Here is a 19022-nt window from a genome sequence, read left to right on the forward strand (position 1 = left end):
TATATTCTTTTATGAAAAAAAATACATATTTTACTTGTTTTTGACAGTGCACAGCGTTCAAGAATTCGTTTGCGGCATCTTTCGCAATGGCAATGCAGTTATTATTCGTGTATTTGATCTCTCGACAAATTGTTTAAAAAGAAGCTTTAGCTCGGGCCCAATCCTACGCGTCCTATTCAAATACATGCAAAACGCAGAAACGCTTTTCTGAGATAATCCTGCTAATCGCTTTTATTGAAATTTGTTGCATTTGAGAGAGAAAGTTAAATCCTAGTGTCTGTTGGAAACGGAACTTCGATTTAGGGCATGAATTTTGTTTAGGATATATTGAAAAAATAGAAGCCCGATGTTTACAAACTAATAGCTATGCATCAAGAACAGATATTGCGGTTCTGTAAACGGCATTTATTATAACAGTCAAAGCGGACAACTTTGCTATGTCAATTTGTATCTTACGTGAATTGGTACGTTCTGTACAAGGGTTCTGCAAAACTCGTATTTCCACAATATTAAATATCTTGAGATTCATGTGTAACATATCTATTTTGCCCACTGTAGATATACTATTAGATGCAATTCACATAATTGTGATATCATTTTCCATTGTTGAGTCACAGAGTTTTAAACTTGTTAGTTTCGTTTTCTGAAAATTTGCGATTTTGGCCAACTTTTAATAAAGAATTGATCATCTAATGAAATATTCGAGGCCAACAGTCACTAGAATTAAACTGTTTCTTTTAAATGCAACAAACTTCGTCAAATTTGGTGCAGTGGATGCAGGGAAAAACGAATTCCCCTTCTACATGCATTTAAATAGGAGCACCCGAGCTAAAGCTTCCTCTTAAAGAGGAGGCCGAGCTGCAACGGGAGCCCCCCCCCCCCCCCCTCTTGGAACGAAATTTCTGGCTACGCCACTGGTCATGACGGTTTGGTCTATGAACTTGTCGATGCTATAAATACTGGCAAGTTCCCTGGAATGGAAAGGGAGCGGTAAGAGGCACATTAAAAAAAGGCATGGCGTATCGTCATGCTTCTACGTGTTATGAATTAATGCACTGGATTACAAAAAAGAAGCCGCGGGAATCGCACGCTGAGAACACCGATAAACATACAGGGCGACGCAACTAGAGAAATAATATGGAAACGTCCAAGAGTTTAGAAGAAAAAAAAAGATTGAATCGTCGCGACGGCACATCACAGTCCCCGTAGGCGTCGAAGTCTCTACAATGAAATTATTTTGAACAGCTCTGATAGCGCCCAGGCAACAATGGTTCCTTGTATACTGTCAAATGCTCATATTCTGCGGCCTAAAGCTCATGGCACGGTGCGAAAACTCGCTCATAGAGAAAGCAAAACATTGTGCGCGGACATGCATGCAGACGCGCAGTCGGTGGCTGCTAACCCGTCCGATCGCTGCATTGAGGCTTCATTCTGTTATGCCCCATTTAGTTATAGGCAGCCCACTCTAACAACATATTTCACATAGTTTACTCTCAGCGTTTGGCTACCTTTCACGCAAGAAGCCGGTTCGGGAGACTCCATCGCGGCGACCGCGCGCAGTGGCGTTTACAGTACGTATTCGGTAAAGAGATAGCGTGTGTAAACGATTCTGTGCTTTCAGTTTGCCCAAGATTATTATTTAGACAGTAAAAAACTTCTCTCGTTTCGAAAGTACCAACAGAAATGTCCGGGAGAGCTCGCGCGTGGTGTTTTCAGTGAGCGCTGACAGCAAAACCTACGAGCAGCGCGCCGCGTGATCCCTCATACTACCCCAGCGAGGCGCTTCCGATAGATGGCGACTCCGTAACTCCTCGCCGCCAATACGAGCACATCATAATTGGATTTCTCCGTTCTTTCTACGCATGCGCGAGGAGCAGTGATCGCGAGGGAGAAATGTGGGGACTTTCGGTCCTTGAGATTTCTCTTTGCCTAGGTACTACGGAGAAGAAAGTTGTTAGCTCCTTTCGTCCCTAGCCGAGCTGGCAACACAATCGACAGAATGCGTGGCCGGCAAGGCGAAGAAGCCGTGTCCAAAGTGAGTTTGTTGCTATTTTGTTGCGCCAGTAGCATATTAAATTTTTATAGTCGCAGGGGGATATGTCTGGAAGTGAGGTGTCTTCTCGCATGACTTTAGTGGCAAGCCATTACATAGTGCCGATGCATTGTTCATTAGTGTCGTTGAGCAAGGTCAGCATACCGCACACTTCAGGAGATTCGCGGCCACGGAAAGAGCTTATGAATTCGACTGCCGTGCCGATGCGAGTTTGTTGCCGTTATTGACTTTTTTTTTTTTTTTGCTGCGGTATCATATTAAATTCTGATAGTCGCAGGGGGATACGGTTGAACGTGAGGCGTTTTCTCGGATGACTTTAATGGCAAAGCATTACGTCGCGCCGATACATTGTTCATTAGTGTCGTTGAGCATACCACGCACTTCAGGGGAATCGCGGGAACGGAAACAGTTTATGAGCTCAACTGCCGTGCCGATGCATTAGTTCTTAATGTAACTGAGCATACAACACACTTGGAGATTCGTGGGAATGGAACATTTTGTACTCTGTATGAGAAAGTACTAAAACTTGCGTCGCCATGCAATCTGAGCCGTATATCGTTGTTAGAGCTGTGTAGCCACACTGGCAAAACACTATGCCCTGCGGATGAATACGGAACAAATGTATCCTAAAGAAAAATGGTCGTCATGCAATTTCATAGCAGTAGACCGTTGTGAAAGCTATACAGTAACACTGATATTGGCTCCGTGGTTTGTGCAATCAGCCAGCTCTTCCAGATTCAGAAAAGACAAAACCGGAGGAAAACTTCTAAAACTACAAGACGGCAACCTGATTTGATAACTCATAGTTTGGATGTTTCCCGTAGAAGCCCCTGCACCAATGGAAACTAAGTTGCAGTAAAAGTTGGACTTCAGAAAGTAAATGCGTCAACATTACACCAACGATAAACGCAATTCCACTACATGGATGACTTGCCTTGTATGAAAACATTGTTTTCACCTTTTGCTCTCCTGTTCGCCACATAAGCATTGCGGATTAAGGCGAAGTCTCATTGTTTAGTACAATGCGTTTGTCACTGGCTGACCCCAAATAAATCGCTATCAATGTCGTATAATGAGCATTAAAAAGTTCTTTTCAGCTCCTACTTTGCGACTGATGAGTCGGCTGTGCTTATATAGGTGAGGATCCACTTCCAGAGGGTCATCACTGAATTGCATTTTCTTTTTACAGGAGCGTAGACACCTGCATAAATAGTGTTTTTTGACTGACTGCACATAGGTTACCAGGCTTTTTATCAATATTTTAAATCACCCACACAGGCGTACGTTATCGTCTTCATTTAGTAAAGAGGGGTAAACATCGACAAAATGATGCAGCTCAAATAGCTTGAACGTGTATGCGTTTTCTATCCGCAGTGACGGACAAGATGGCTCAAGCGTTGCACAATGCCGTTTGCCTAAAGTCAGCTTCGCCGTAAGGCACTCGTGTCGCGCAATCAAACATGCGCAGTGTATTGCGGTGAAGTATACACACATTGGAAAGCGGCCACTGTCAGAGGATATAGTGTGCGCACCTGCCGTCACGTCTCCTATCGCAGTAAAAGCACGCAGACGCCGAAAAAGTGTACTGGCAGGACTTCAGAGCTATTTCGCACGCGGTTGTAGCGATTTAAGCCCTTGTTTCGCTCACACAGAGCTCCCCGTATGTAAGCTAGACATCGTAAGAGCAGGGATTAGCAATACGCGCTCCTTCATTAATTACCCTTGCGCACAGGCACCTCAGGATCGCTACGAATCTGCACCACGTAGCCAATATCAGTGTTACTGTACAGCTTTCCAAGGGTCTACTGCTATGAAATTGCATGAAGACCATTTTTCTGTAGCATACATTTGTTCCGTATTCATCAGCAGGGCATAGTGTTTTGCCAGTGTAGCTACACAGCTCTAACAACGATCTACGGCTCAGATTGCATGGCGACGCAAGTTTTAGTACTGTCACATACAGAGTGCAAAATGTTCCATTCCCACGAATCTCCAAGTGTGTTGTATGCTCAGTTACATTAAGAACTAATTCATCGGCACGGCAGTTGAATTCACAAACTGTTTCCGTTTTCGCGATTCCTCTGAAGTGTGTCGTATGCTCAACGACACTAATGAACAATGTATCGGCGCGACGTAATGCTTTGCCATTAAAGGCATCCGAGAAAACGCCTCACGTCCAACCGTATCCCCCTGCGCCTATCAGAATTTAATATGAAACCGCAGCAAAAAAAAAAACAAAAAAGCAACAAACTCGCATCGGCACGGCAGTCGAATTCATAAGCTGTTTCTGTTGCCGCGAATCTCCTGAAGGGTGCGGTATGCTGACCTTGCTCGACGGCACTAATGAACAATGGCGCATCGGCACTATGTAATGCTTTGCCACTAAAGTCATCCGAGAAGACACCTCACTTCCAAACGTATCCCCGTGCGACTATAAAAATTTAATATGCTACCGTCGCAACAAAATAGCAACAAACTCACCTTGGACCACGGCTTCTTCGCCTTGCCGGCCACGCATTCTGTCGTTTGCGTTGCCAGCTCGGCTAGAGACTAACGGAGCTGACAACTTTCTTCTCCGTGGTACCTAGGCGAAGAGAAATGTCAAGGACCGAAAGTCCCCACATTTCTCTCTCGCAACCACTGCTCCTCGCGCATGCGCAGAAAGAACGGAGAAATCCAATTATGATGTGCTCGTGCTTGCTCTATGGAGGGAACACGCAGCGCGCACCTCATAGGTTTCGCTTACGGCGCTCAATAAAAACACCACGTGGCAGCCCACCTGGACATTTATGCAGGTACTCTCAAAACGAGTGAAGTTTTTGACTGTCGATATAGTAATCTTGAGCAAACTGAACGCACAGAATGGTTTACAGACGCTATCTCTTGACCGAATACGTACAGTGAACGCCACTGCGCGCGGTCGCCGGGATAGAGTCTCCCGAACCGGCTTCTTGCGTGAAAGGTAAGCCCACGCTGAGAGTAAACTATGTGAAATATGTTCTTATAGTGGGCTGTCTGTATAACCAAATGGAACATAACAGAATGAAGCCTCAATGCAGTGATCGCACGGGTTCGTGGCGACCGACTGCGCGTCTGCATGCATGTCCGCCCACAATGTTTTGCTTTCGCTGTGAGCGCGTTTTCGCACCATGCCGTGAGCTTTAGGCCGCAGCATATGAGCATTTGACAGTACACTAGCAACCATTGTTGCGTAGACGCTATCAGAACTGTTTAAAAATTATTTCGTTATGGAGACTTCGACGCCTACGGTGTCTGTGATGTACCGTCGCGACAATTCAATGCATTTTTGTCTTCTAAATTCTTGGACGTTTCAATATTATTTCTCGAGTTGCGTCGCACTGTACGTTTATCGGTGTTCTCAGCGTGCAATTTTCCGCTGTTTCTTTTTTGTAATCCAGTGTATTAATTGATAACGCAAACATGATCATATGGTATGGTATGGTAAAACTTTAATAATTAAAGTCCTGCAGATCGTGAGTCTTCACGAAGCGGGCCGCTCCCACGTGGGAACCGGAAGGCCGAGCCTCTGCCATGCTTTTTTTTTAATGTGCTTCTTACCGCTCCCTTTCCCCTCCAGTGAACTTGCTAGTATCTATAGCATCCACAAATTCATAGACCAAACCGTCATCACATTAGTCGGGCAGCGGACTCGGGCGAGCGTTTCAGTGCGCGTCTTCAGAACATCGCAGACCGGGCGCCGTCGCAGAAATCTTCCTCGCGTCTGTGCTTGCTGCATACCCGAGTTGTAGCCGATGACTGTTTGCCGGTTTTATGTTTCGCGAGCGAAGCTTTACGCAGCTTCTTGTCCTGCGGCTACGTGTGAATAACGCTGACACCGGGCTGCGTTGCCTACGTCCGGCACTGCGGCACCGAGCCATGTTACGCGCCTTCAAAGGCAGCTACTACCTATTGTAGTGCTTTCAAGCGTTGTAAAGGAGACACTCGAAGCGGGAAAATCTCGCCACTAAATGAGGACCGCAGCGTACGAGAGAATTTAAACTCTAGTTTTCAGCTCGCTTCGGCGCTCCCGAAGCAGCCGACGCGGCCGCTATGTCCACGTGATCCCTAACAGCACGTCACGGCGACGGTGGCGCCAGCTTTTCCAGTGGTGGAGCTCGAGGCCATTACGTTTGGAGGCGCGAAGAAAGAAGGCGCCTGAAGAGGATCACGCATCGGGGAAAAAAAAGAGTGCTGAGCGCGCGCGCGGCAAGGTAACGCCACCTAGAGGAACGTGTAGGTAACGTTGAGGGACAGAGAAACGAGGCGAAGCGTCGCAAACACGGAGGAAGGAAACTCAGGAGAGGCCCTGACGTCACTCTTTGTGAAGCGAAAGTGATGCCGGGAGTTGGCGTTGCTCATAGCGTTGCTCCGCTTATCGGGCCAGCTCTCCCCTCTTGTTTACATTTCTCGCGAAACCACGCGGCGCTGCGCGCAACCGTGCTGCTCGGACCCGCGCGCTCCGCAGCAATACTAAACAATCGTTAGCGCGTGAGCATGATTCCGCCAAAGAGGGCGAAAATTCCCGCGGATATTTCTTCGTCCGTTGCCATTGCCGTGGCGCGGTACATTGCGTACAGCGTTGCATGCGCGTTCATTTCACGAACTTTAGTTCCTCCTATCCCACCTGGCCACAGCAACGTACGGTAGTGCAAGGTCCAGATAAAGCAGCGCAACAAAACACGGAAACCAGCGCAAACCTGCCCGCGCGGCGCCTTTGCCACGGTCGAAACCTACGGAGCAACACGTGTGAGCGCACAGAACAATAACAAAGCCGCCATTGTGGCCCGAAAGGCGGGGCCACTACAGCAAAAAAATAAAAACAACAGCAAAACAAAGGAGAACCTACTACGTCATTTCCTCCACACTTTTCTCCTAGCGCGCGGAGGTGGTAGGGCCTCTCCTCAATTTCCTTCCTCCACGGTCGCAGAGAAGGAAGCAAAGGAGCGCTTGGTTGTCCTCCTCTGGCAGTTGCTACGGTGATGTGAGCACCGTGGTGGCAGGGTTTCGTCTCACGGTCGAGTGGCTGAGCGCCGAGCGAGAAGGATGGAGCACAAGCGGCGGCAGGTCGATCACGAGTCGACTGACCCCGAAATCAACGCCAAGCACAAGCTGAACGAGTCCGGCTAAAGGCGCTGGCTTCGCGTTCCCAGGAAACTCCCGACGGCTTGCGACGATGTGGCTGTCTCAAGCAAGATGTCGTAGCTTCCAAACAGCGTAAAGCCCGTTTGGAAGCTCAGCGCAGTGTCTTGTGCGAAGCCCAGAAGCGCAACACCGGACAGAATGAGACAGCTAGAGTAGATAGCTATTCGAGGTATAGTCAGGGGCGTAGCCAGGGGGGGGGGTGGCTTATGGGACTTCAGCACACCCCCCCCCCCTCGATATTTTTTCGTGCCGTCCATGCGCCGCCGGCCAAAACAACCCCCAGTGCCGGAAATCATGCTCGATTCTGTCTAGAATGCCCTTTTCACACTCGAAAAAAACATTTTAGCGCGAACATTACGAAATCGGGCTGTATTTCGTGACAACGCCCATGCACCGGGAGTCACATATCGTAACGCAAGGAGCTCCATCCGAGCACGAAGTTGCAAAGGCGTGGCGGGTGGGCTCGTCGTGGCATCTCGCTGAGGCCGCAGAATCTAGGGAGCGCTCGGTTTCAATTCTGACACTTTATGGGTATAAAGTTCTAATAAACTTTTGATGCGCAAAATGCATTGACATTTCCAAAGCCGTGCTTTACATTTTCAATTCCGGAGCATTGTGAGTTTAATGGTCTCATAAACATTTGACGCCAAAGGTGCATTGACTTTTCTAAAGTCTTAGATCGGAACATACAACGAGACAAGCCAAATCAACACACTTTCAGACAAGTTGGTAAAACACGCAGTGAGATACGATGAGACGAAGCGTGGTGGTTTATTTGTGCCGTCATGTCGCATAAAATATCAACATTTTTTTTTCACCTATGCCAAAGCGTGCTAAATCAAGCCAGGATAACTGCGTTGTTATTTATTTTTTCTACTTTTACTTTTATTCGTGAGGAAACATTGAGCGTCTTGATTTTTTTTTATTCCCGCTACCCTGCCCGCGGGATGCCAGAGCCTGCCACAGCACACGCGTTTTAACGCGATAGCGTTAAGGAGCTCGTGTCGCAGAAAAGCCGTTGTCGTCGGTGTCGGCGTCGGCGTCCGCGGCGTTGGCCGTGAGTGATAAATCACGGCAGGCACTTCATAAATAAAAATCAACTTCCAAGATGGGCTGGGTGGGAATCGAACCAGGGTCTCCGGAGTGTGAGACGGAGACGTTACCACTGAGCCACGAGTTCCATGCTTCAAAGCGGTACAAAAGCGCCTCTAGTGAACGCGGTGTTACCTTAGAAACGAGCTGTTTCTAAGGCTCAGGCGTGCGTCGCTTGCTCAGGCGCACATTTCGTTGTCGCGCCGAACGCTGCGTTGCTCGACGCTCACCGCGTCCGATGCGGGGCGCGTAGTCGCTGCGCCGTAGCCCAATACCCCTTGGCGGGTCGACGGGAACGCTGTCGCGTTCCACTCTTGAAGGCGAAGCTTAAGCGTCCTCCAATTTTAACGCGATAGCGTTAAGGAGCTCGTGTCGCAGAAAAGCCGGTGTCGTCGGCGTCCGCGGCGTTGGCCGTGAGCGATAAATCACGGCAGGCACTTCTTAAATAAAAAGCAACTTCCAAGATGGGCTGGGTGGGAATCGAACCAGGGTCTCCGGAGTGTGAGACGGAGACGTTACCACTGAGCCACGAGTTTTTTTTTTCTTTATTGCCTCGCTTTTCACAGAGTTTACGAGATTAGAAGAACAGATTAACAAGATAATAGTACCGAGAACCGTCAGCTGTTTGCTGACTACAAGCCATCAGTATTTCGGCATCTGCAACAACATTTCTAATCTTGGAACCCACTCTGGTACATACGACTGCACCTTCTGCACTTCGACAAAATGGGACACCGATTCGCAAAAATATTCGCGAACCGGTCTAGCGTCAATATCCGCATTGTGCACAGCAGTCCGAGTTCGCCATATACTGTGCAGGCCCAGGAGCATAACCAGATCGAAAGGCACACCATCGTCGTTTTCGACCGTGAGATAACGGATTCCGTGCGGACTTAATGGCAACTCTTTTTTCAAGGTTCTCTGTAAGATGTCCCAGAAGAACACTCCACCCCAGCAATCTAAAAACACATGCTCAATTGTCTCTGGTCTTTTGCATAACAAACAATGAGTACCCCACGGAACAAATAAACCCTTTTCTTCTAACCATGTTTTAACAGGTAAGGTTCCTGTGTGCAGCTTAAAAAAAAAGGTTTTAACCCCTGGCGCAACTGGCATTTTTTTAACGCGTTTCAAAACATCTTTTCCTTTGCCTGCACAGTATAATTCACGGTACAATGGCACAGGAAATAACACATCCACAAGGTCCTTGTACAGTTTTTTGCGTGACACATCTGTCAAATATTGCAAAGAAAAACGCACCGATAAGAAGCGGAAAGATGACACCACTTCTTTTAGATATCCTCGTACTGGTCCTTGCTGACACACCGAAGACACAACAAACTCTGGTAGCACTTTACCCAGCCTCAGTTGAATCATAGTTCTGAGAAAGGTATGATCTACATCTCTGAGAAAAACAAATCGACTGACGAGTTGTCTCACATACAGATGCACTAGACCAAGCCCACCATCACTCCCTCTTTTAAACAGATTTGTTCGGCTCGTTTTTTCCAATAGAGAGTTCCAGATAAAGATCGCGAACACTCTGTGCATTTTTTGTACATTTAACCTGCTGCAATGCAAAACTTGCATTACATACCATAGCTTGCTTACAAGAAATAGGTTGCACGTCGTGGCCCGTGCGAAAATCGACTTATCCCATCCTTTCCACTTTTGTGCATTTTCACGTAACACCTCTGTTTGTTTTTTCCAATAAGGCTCATTATCAGAGTAGTACTGTAGGGGTGCTCCTAAGTATTTTGTCGGTGTTTCTTGCCATTTAATGTTCAAAAACATCCTTGGTGCGACGTCCCATTCCCCATGCCAGAACCCAACGCACTTGTCCCAGTTTACTGCACTACCACTTGCTTGACAGAAACTTTTAACAGCATTGACGGTATGCATTATACTTTCATGATCAGCTCAGAAAACTGCAATGTCATCAGCGTAAGCAAGAAGGCTTACCTCGGTTTGATGTAACTGAAATCCACGTATCAAGTTGTTCCTAATTACGCTTAGACAAAAGGGCTCAATATATATGCAAAAAAGAAGCGGAGATAATGGGCACCCTTGTCTGACCGAGCGCTGTACTGGTATGTATTCACCTACTGATTTGTTTATTATCAATCTCGTCGTACATCCGGCGTAAGCCATCCGCACACCTTCGCTGATAACATTGCCTACATTCACATATTCAAGCATACATAGAAGCAGATCGTGCGGCACGCGGTCGAATGCCTTCTCAAGGTCAACCTGCAGCATAGCGACACTTAGTTGCATTGCGTCACAGCATTCAAGGATCGATCGTGCTATGTGTATATTTGTCATAATTGTCCTTCCTTTTATTCCGCACGTTTGATGTGGACCGACTAAATCTTTCATTACGGTCTGCAACCTGCTAGCCAACACTTTCATTAATATTTTATAGTCTATATTTGTCAGGCTAATCGGCCTGTACGATGTGACGTTACGTAATTTGATTGGGTCTTCAGTTTTTGGTATTAGGACCGTGTGTGCTGACAAAAAGGACGGCGGTAGATGTTTGTTCGCGTAAGCCTCGTTGTATACTTCAGTCAAAACAGGTGCGATAACACCCTTAAACGCCTTGTACAATGCAGCGCTTAAGCCATCCGGTCCCGGTGATTTGCCATTATTTAAATGGTCAATCGCATTTTTAACTTCCTCTACTGTTATGGGCACTTCTAATACTTCCTTAGTTTCATCATCTAATGTTGGCATCAATGACATGAAGTCTTTTTTAAATCTATCAGTGTCAACTTGGCTACGAGAAAACAATACTTTGTAATATTCCAAAAAACAACTTGCTATTGTTTCTTTGTTGGTAGACAGTAACCCATTATGTTCTATTTCTGTTATTGCATTTTGGGAAGCATATTTCTTTTCGATTCCCAAGGCACGTTTTGTCGGCATTTCTCCTGTGCTCCATTTTTCAGCTCTGGCTCGAATCAATGCTCCATTGTATCGCTCTTGGTCTATCAGCTCAAGTTTTTGCTTTATGCTTTTTATGTCTTCTAAGAAATGACCGGGTTGTATACTTTCAGCTTCCAATAATTGCTTCAGATTCAATCTAAGACGGGACTCGAGTTCTTTTTTCGCGTGACTTAAGACACTGGCCCGTTCAAGTGCTTTCAATTTAATGGTTTGCTTACAAACTTCCCATTTATGTGCCCAACTATCTAAGTTTTGAGTTTTTGTTTTATCTATAGCCTTGAGTAACTGCTCACAAAACTCGTCGTCTTTCAGCAAGTTTGCATTAAATTTCCAAAGATCCCAGGAAATTTTTTTGCTATTTGTTTTTTCCTTTCCAACACGGAAAGAAACCAAACAATGATCACTAAATGCAACAGGTATGACTCGATAATCTCGACACGACTGAATAAGTTCAGCCGACACGTACACTCTGTCAAGTCTAGCATGGCTCGCACCCTGAAAGTGGGTAAAGGTGACCGCTTTTCCACCGCAAAGACATTCACCTACGTCTTCTAGATTAAATTCTGCAATCAAGTCTTTCAAAACAGCAGTACTTGCATCATTGTGTTTCCCACTGGTTTTGTCACGTTCCGTACAGACACAATTGAAATCTCCCGCCAGGATTAATCTACGCTCGCATTTCACGTACGTCTCCATTTCTTCAAAAAAAAGCTTTCGCTCTTGAGCCTGAGTTGGTGCATAAAGACAAATTACTCGCCAATTTTCTGTTGACAGGGAAAAGTCAGATACAATGAAACGGCCTGACTCACAGGTAGTCACCGACTGCACTACAGCACCAAGACTCTGCCGAATTAACAAAATGCACCCCGAAGACCTCCCCACCGCATGGGCAACACACACGTTATAGCGTCTCGTGAAAGGACGCACCATACGCTCTGTCTGATCCTCTCTCTCTACTTTGGTCTCCTGAATGGCTACAATATCAAAATCGTGCTCCGTTACGAGGCGGTAAAGTTGGTTTTGCCGCCTGTTGGCACTAAGCCCTCGGACGTTAAGTGTTGCAATATTTATCGACCTCTCTAAGGACTCCATATTGGCGAGTGACACCAGACCGAGCCTACGGCGCTCCCCTCACAGACCTTGCCTTGTAGCAACACACAGTCCAGTGGACGCTCAGGGCGTCGACTTGACGCCGCCGCGTGTAAGCGACGCCGACCGCTGATGGCTGGTGGCCACCCGAGGCTTTTTGGTTCCAGGCTCGGTCCCACGCCTCTCCGTTGCTCGTAGCCGGGTGTCTTGAGATGCCGTGCTTGCTTTGCTGAGTCGGCGCTTCGTAGGTGTTGCCTCGGCGTCCATTGCAGCCTCATCCGTCGAATCACTGTCCTCGAGCGTCGCAACGACCTCGCTTACTGCGGTCTTGAGTTCAGCTGTTTTCTCACCACTCCCGGACGCACTTAGTGGCAGCTGCTTTCCTAAAGAGTGGGTTTCAGAAGGGCGCTCTGCCGAACCTTCTTCGTACTTTCCCGTAGAAGTGTCTTCCAGAGTGGTGTCTGCTGCCCGAGCGTCTGCAGCCTTGTTCTCTTGCGCACTTGCTGAGCTGGTGGACGCCGCCACTGCGGCCGCGTCGCTGATAGACGCCACCATCCCAGCCACGCTCTCCGCTTCTTCTTCGTCCATGAGCATCTCGCTCCGGTCTGCTTCACCTCCTGCGCTTGCAACTCTGGCATACGAGCGAGTACAATTAGCCTGCTCGTGCCCGAACGCTCGGCAAGCAGCACACCTGGGCACTCGGCATTCACGTCGTATGTGTCCAGTGTTGTGACAACGAAGGCATAACGGGGCACGTCCAGGCACAACCACTAGCGCAGTGCCGCTACCAAGACGCATCTGATGTGGGATGCGGTCTGGTGTGACACCATCGCGCAGCAGAAGACGCACTAGACGAGTCGTTGACTCGGCGCCCTCAAAGTCCTCGGCCTTCCACCGGTCACTGATGACTTCCTTTATCTCGCCATACTCTCGGAAGGCTCGTCGAATGGTCTCAGAGGTGACGTCGAACGCGACCCAATGTAGCTTAATCCTGAGTTCTTGCCTCGCAGGATCAATGACGAGGCATGTCCGGTTCTTCACCAGTAGTGGTCCGGCGTCTAGCAGCGTCTGCTTTGCCTCATCTGTCTTCATGTTCAGCAGCCACACGTGCGACATTTGGTATGCACCAATTCCGCCTACTTGCTGAATTACTCCAGCATCCTTCAAGGGCTTCCGGAAGTCGTCGATTCTATAAGGCCGTCCAGTGACGTCGCAGTGCAATACAACTGCGCGCCTTTGTCCTTCACCTGTTGGTAACGGCGGCAAGATGACACGGTAATCCTTGGGCAACGCGGAACACGGGGCACCACGGCCAACGTCGGCCGCTTTCGCAGCTCTCGAGGAGCCCTCCATTCTGCGTCCGTACTGCACGGCGTCCAGAAGCAGAATACTGAGCCACGAGTTCGATGCTTCAAAGCGGTACAAAAGCGCCTCTAGTGAACGCGGTGTTACCTTAGAAACGAGCTATTTCTAAGGCTCAGGCGTGCGTCGCTTGCTGAGGTGCACATTTCGTCGTCGCGCCGAACGCTGCGTTGCTCGACGCTCACCGCGTCCGATGCGGGGCACGTAGTCGCTGCGCCGTAGCCCAATACCCCTTGGCGGGTCGACGGGAACGCTGTCGCGTTCCACTCTTGAAGGCGAAGCTTAAGCGTCCTCCAATTTTTTTCTCGTGTTGCCCCGACCACCGCGCGCCGCACTTCGCTGCGCGTTTGCTTTTCTCCGGCCGAGTGGATTTTCGCCTGGCAGAGTTTTCGACGCCTTCTGGCTAGCAGACAAGAAAAAGAAGCAATGCACGCTGACCGCCATCACTGTGAAGACTCGACGGATTGCACTGCGTTCGCTCAAGCGCAACCTCTCCGAAAAGTCTTGTCTCACCGGTGCAGGATACCAAGCTCTATGCGTATGGTTCTCGGTGACCAAGCCTCTCACGTTTTCTTCAACATTCTTTCGGCAGCCATCTTAGGCGCCCAAAGTAGGCATTGGATTGTGGCTAAAATACTCTCCTTTGCGTTTTCCTTTTCAATGCGGTGCCCCCCCCCCCCCCACAAAAGAAAAAAAAATATACATTGTTGCGGCGCAGCGAATTGATGCATGGTGACAGTTTGTTACTTTTTTTTGCGGAAACTAATCGGCTACGGCACGCTTCAGTGGCCGGTTACTATTATTATATTATTTTGATAGCAATTATATGAACACTCCAGGCGCATTCCTGCTGTCGCCGTCTCTCTCATGTTTCATATGAAGTTTAAGGGCGATAACGTCGTGACCGCGCGCCGCGTGCGGTGTGTGCGATTGAAGGAGTAGGAGGGGGGATGGAATGGGTGAGCGGACGATGGTGGCTCAGTCTTGTGTCCGCAAAGGAGAAAAGCGTGGAGCAAGCGCGCCGCCTTCCGTCGCGCACGATACATCGGTGGGAGTGGATGGAATGGGGGCGGGAACTAGGATTATGTGAATATGTGATTGCGCAACATGTTTATTTGCCTTGTTTGACCCATTATATACAGTGACTTTTTCTTAGATACGTAGATTTATTGGAGACTTATACGTATATTTAAATATCTTGTAGCTAGGATTTGCGTATGCGTGCAGTGAATTTTCTTTCCAGTGGAACTTTTTTGCCCTTTATCAAGCATTTGTATATTCCATTGTATCTTCGCATTTCTGATGAACGAAGGCGAGTCAAGTGAAATTGAGCCTACCCACCCCACGCAATAATGCTTCGGTTCATTATCGGCGAAGCATGCGCGTAGCACATAGGCATCTCTCATTTGCAAAAGTGACACGCAGGTGTGAGGGTAATTGTTCTTCTATGCTCTCATACATTGGATTGTACATGGTTACGCGACGTAATGAACACTTCAGAAGTTGAGCAGCGGGTTGCCGTGAGGTTTTTGACAGCTGAAGCTGTTTCCCTAAAGGAAATTACTCGCCGTATGGCTGCCGTGTACGTTGAACATTGCTTTTTATTGGCCACTGTGAAGCGTCGAAGCGAATGGTTGAAATAGGACGTGAAAGTTGCAAAGACGATCCAAGACCGAACCATAGCCATCGTGCAATCACCCCCAACACAATTGCAAAGGTTGATTAGATAATTAGATAAGAACGGGGGATAAGCATGGTTGAACTGGCACAGCGTTTGAACATCAGTCGCGGTTCCGTTCACACCATAATTAATGAACATCTCAGTTTTCGGCTCTTGTGTGCGCAATGGATGCCCAAGATTTGGAACCACCGCCAGAAGAAGGTTCTGCACTGCCTTGACTCATATGATCCGGTATCACAATCAGGGTGACGACTCCTTGTATGCAATTGTGGTCGGGGACGAACCGTGGTGCCACTGCTACGAGCCTGAAACACGACGGCAAAGCTTACAATCGAAACATTCGAATTCACCACCACCCCAAAAAGCAAAAGCCGTCATTTCCGCCGGAAAGTGTTGCTGACTTTCTTTTTCGATCGTCAGGGGCCATTACTGATACAATTTGCTAAAGCCGGAGAGGCTATCAATCGTTTTCGATATTGTGAAACGTCGGATTGGCTGCGTGTCGCAATCAAGAAGAAACGACGTGAAAAATTGAATGTGGTCATCTTGTTCATCTTGTTCCACGACCTCGCTATGGTGTTCGGCTGCTGAGCACGAGGACGCGGAATTCAACACCGCCCACAGCGGCCACATTTCGATGGGGCGAAATACGAAAACCCCCGTGTACTTAGATTTACGTGCACGTTAAAGAACACCAGGTGGTCAAAATTTCTGAAGTCCTCCACTACGGCGTGCCTTATAATCAGAAAACAGTTTTGGCACGTAAAACCCCATAATTTAATGTTTAATTGTTTCACAACAATGTCCGTCCTCACGTTGCTGATGTGGTTAATACAAAACTGGCACAGTTCAAGTGGAAAACGCTGCAACACCCGCCACATAACTGAGACCTGTCGCCTTGCGACTTCCACATTTTGGGACAAATGAAGAAACAGCTCAAGGGAAATGGATTCGTGTCGGACCATGACGTGAAAGAGTCAGTTGCAGATTTGTTGAAGCAGTAACCTAAGAAGTTTTATGAGACAGGAATCACCCGACTCCTTAGTCAATGGGAAAAATGTCTAAATGCTCACGGAGACTACATTTAAGTAAAGTACACCGTTTGTCATATATTCGCATTCGCTCACTTTCATTTGACTCGCCCTCGTATATATTGCAGAATGGCTTTATACAGCTGCTATCTGTTGGGACAATAATTTCGGTGCAATTACTCACGATGCACGACGGTGACAGCTGCTCCTGCGTAATAAATTGGAATAAATGACAGCGTCATTGAGATTTTTCACTGCCCGTTGCATATCTACAATAATGTAAACAAGGTTCTTCATGGACAAAGTTTCATTAACGTATTTGTCCTTAACTATCCGCTGTTCATTTCATGGCCTTTACATTCTTCATATCATTGGCATGCATTGCTTTGCTGGTTTCGAACTGATAAAGTTTTAAAGATTGTGTGATATTTTCTTTACTTATTAAATAGACAATAACAACGAAGCCTTTATATGAGTTACTTTGAGCACAATTTCTGGCACATACGAGTATATCTTTTCATGGAAAAATACATATATTACTTGTTGTGACAGTGCGTAGCGTTCAAGAAGTAATTTGCAGCATCTTTAGCAATGGCAATGCAGTTATTATTAATGTATTTAATCCCTCGTCAAATTGTTTAAGAGGAAGCTTTAGCTCGGGCCTGACTCCGACGCGGCCTATACAAATACATGCAAAAGGCAGAAACGCTTTTCTGAGATAACACCTGGATCGATTTTAATGAAACTTATTGAATTTAAGAGAGATAGTTAAATACTAGTATCTGTTGCAAGCGGAATTTTGATTTAGGGCCTGAATATTGTTTAAAATATTTTGAAAATTTTGAAAGTGCGAAAAAATAGAAGCACGACGTTTACAAACTAATAGCTCTTCATCAAAAGCAGATATCGCGGTTCTTCAAACGGCATCTATTATAAGAGTCAGAGCGGGCAAATTTCGTCTGTCAATTTGTATCTTGCGTGAATTGGTTACGTGGTACACAAGGGTTCTGCAAAAGCCGTATTTCGATAATACTAAATTGTTTGAGATTCATTTGTAACATATCAATTTTGTCCGCTGTAGATTTAGTATTAGATGCAATTTGCAGAATTGGGAAATTATTATTCATTGTTGAGTTACAGAGTAATAAACGTGATAGTTTCGTTTTCTGAATATTCGCTATTTTTGCCAATTTTTAACGAAAAATGTACAACATAAATGAAAAATTCGAAACCAGAAGTCAATATATTTTAAGTTTTTCTTTTAAATGCAACAAACCTCGTCAAATTTGCTGGAGTGGTTGCCAAGAAAAACGAATTCACCTTCTACATGTATTTAGATAGGAGCACCCAGGCTAAAGCTTCCTCTGAAGGAGGAGGCCAAGCTGCAACGTGAGCCCCCTCCCGAACGAAATTTCTGGCTACGCCACTGGGTATAGTAGTTTTATCGGCCGTGTAAACTTTCAAAGACTTGCTTACTCACTATCAACAAGCAACAAGTACGACAAGCACCAAATCAACAATCACGATGTCAGAGCGCACAGGCCGACATGAACACGTCACGCTCCATGGCCGCGGACACGCTCTCAAAACGCCGCTGAGACGAAGCGCGGCAGAAAGCGCGAGCGCAATAATACCTCCTGCTGTTTATCGCTTCCACGCAAACTCAGCGGCGAGAACACAGCGTCCACGCAGCTACGAGCCGTCGGCGCGGTCGGTTTACCTTCATTCCGCAGATCGCTTTCAAGATAACTAGCGTGCGGCCGCGGAATATGCAGTGGCTGGCTTACAATGCCGCCGCCGCCGCCCCTCCTCCTCCTCCCTTCCCTGGCCCTTGGACCATGCGCGTGATAGTGTTCCTGTATATCCACCCACAGGAATCAGAGTTGCGCATAACTTTTCCGGCACCGCTCGCACCGCAATTCGCCTAGAGCTACAAAATGACGTCAGATGTTAAACTGCGCCGCGTGAAGCCAACATTACGGGGGCGGTGCCGACTCCTTGTTTCCGTCAGTGCTATCAACATTAGGTTTGTTCGATTCAGAAAAAGGTGCACGGCACCACAAACGAAAAGCTGCAGGGGGTCCAGTTATGGTGTGCGGGGCGGCGCCCACTCGCTGCAAGGTTCAAGGGTGCACTGCACCGCGGCGGCCCCTTGCCTTGCACCCCATTCAGTCGAGCACTGGAGTGCAGGGTGCACCGCTGCACATCAGGGAATCGAAGTGCAGAGAAACTTGACTGAATCAAATAGAGCTATTGCAATAAGCGGACCGTCGAGCGTGCGTTGCATTCATCGGCTCCGGGCTGCAGGTACGGTATTCGACGATATTAAGTCAAGGAAGGACCTTGGCCAAGTTATACGAAACACGTCATATTGACACTTGTATTCCAGTATGGCGGGGTGCAGCGTACCAAACTGCGCAAACCGCACGGGAGGTGGCAAAGCTTTTGACGCGGTGCCGCGCGGACGGACAGTCATGCGCCGGCGACTAGTATCGCTACTGCGTGTACTAGCCGATACCGGCCTGCTCCGAAAGGGATATGCGAGATGCGTTCGCCTTGCTTACGTAGGCGAGTTTGCCTTGTTTACACTAAAGCAACATTT

The 19022-nt window shown here is 47.5% G+C and overlaps 2 protein-coding genes across 2 annotated transcripts in view; one reads left to right on the plus strand and one right to left on the minus strand.

The window, feature by feature from the left end:
* Nucleotides 1-19022, plus strand: part of LOC142573899 (uncharacterized) — a 278585-nt gene that overhangs the window by 237619 nt on the left and 21944 nt on the right. The gene's annotated exons all lie outside the window — the stretch shown is intronic.
* On the minus strand, nucleotides 11475-13577 carry LOC142575090 (uncharacterized). Its single transcript, XM_075684074.1, has one exon. The coding sequence runs from the start codon at nucleotides 13460-13462 to the stop codon at nucleotides 12431-12433; it is 1032 nt and encodes a 343-aa protein (XP_075540189.1). The 5' UTR covers nucleotides 13463-13577; the 3' UTR covers nucleotides 11475-12430.

This window comes from Dermacentor variabilis, chromosome 3 (assembly GCF_050947875.1).
Source record: "Dermacentor variabilis isolate Ectoservices chromosome 3, ASM5094787v1, whole genome shotgun sequence".
Lineage (NCBI taxonomy): Eukaryota > Metazoa > Arthropoda > Arachnida > Ixodida > Ixodidae > Dermacentor > Dermacentor variabilis.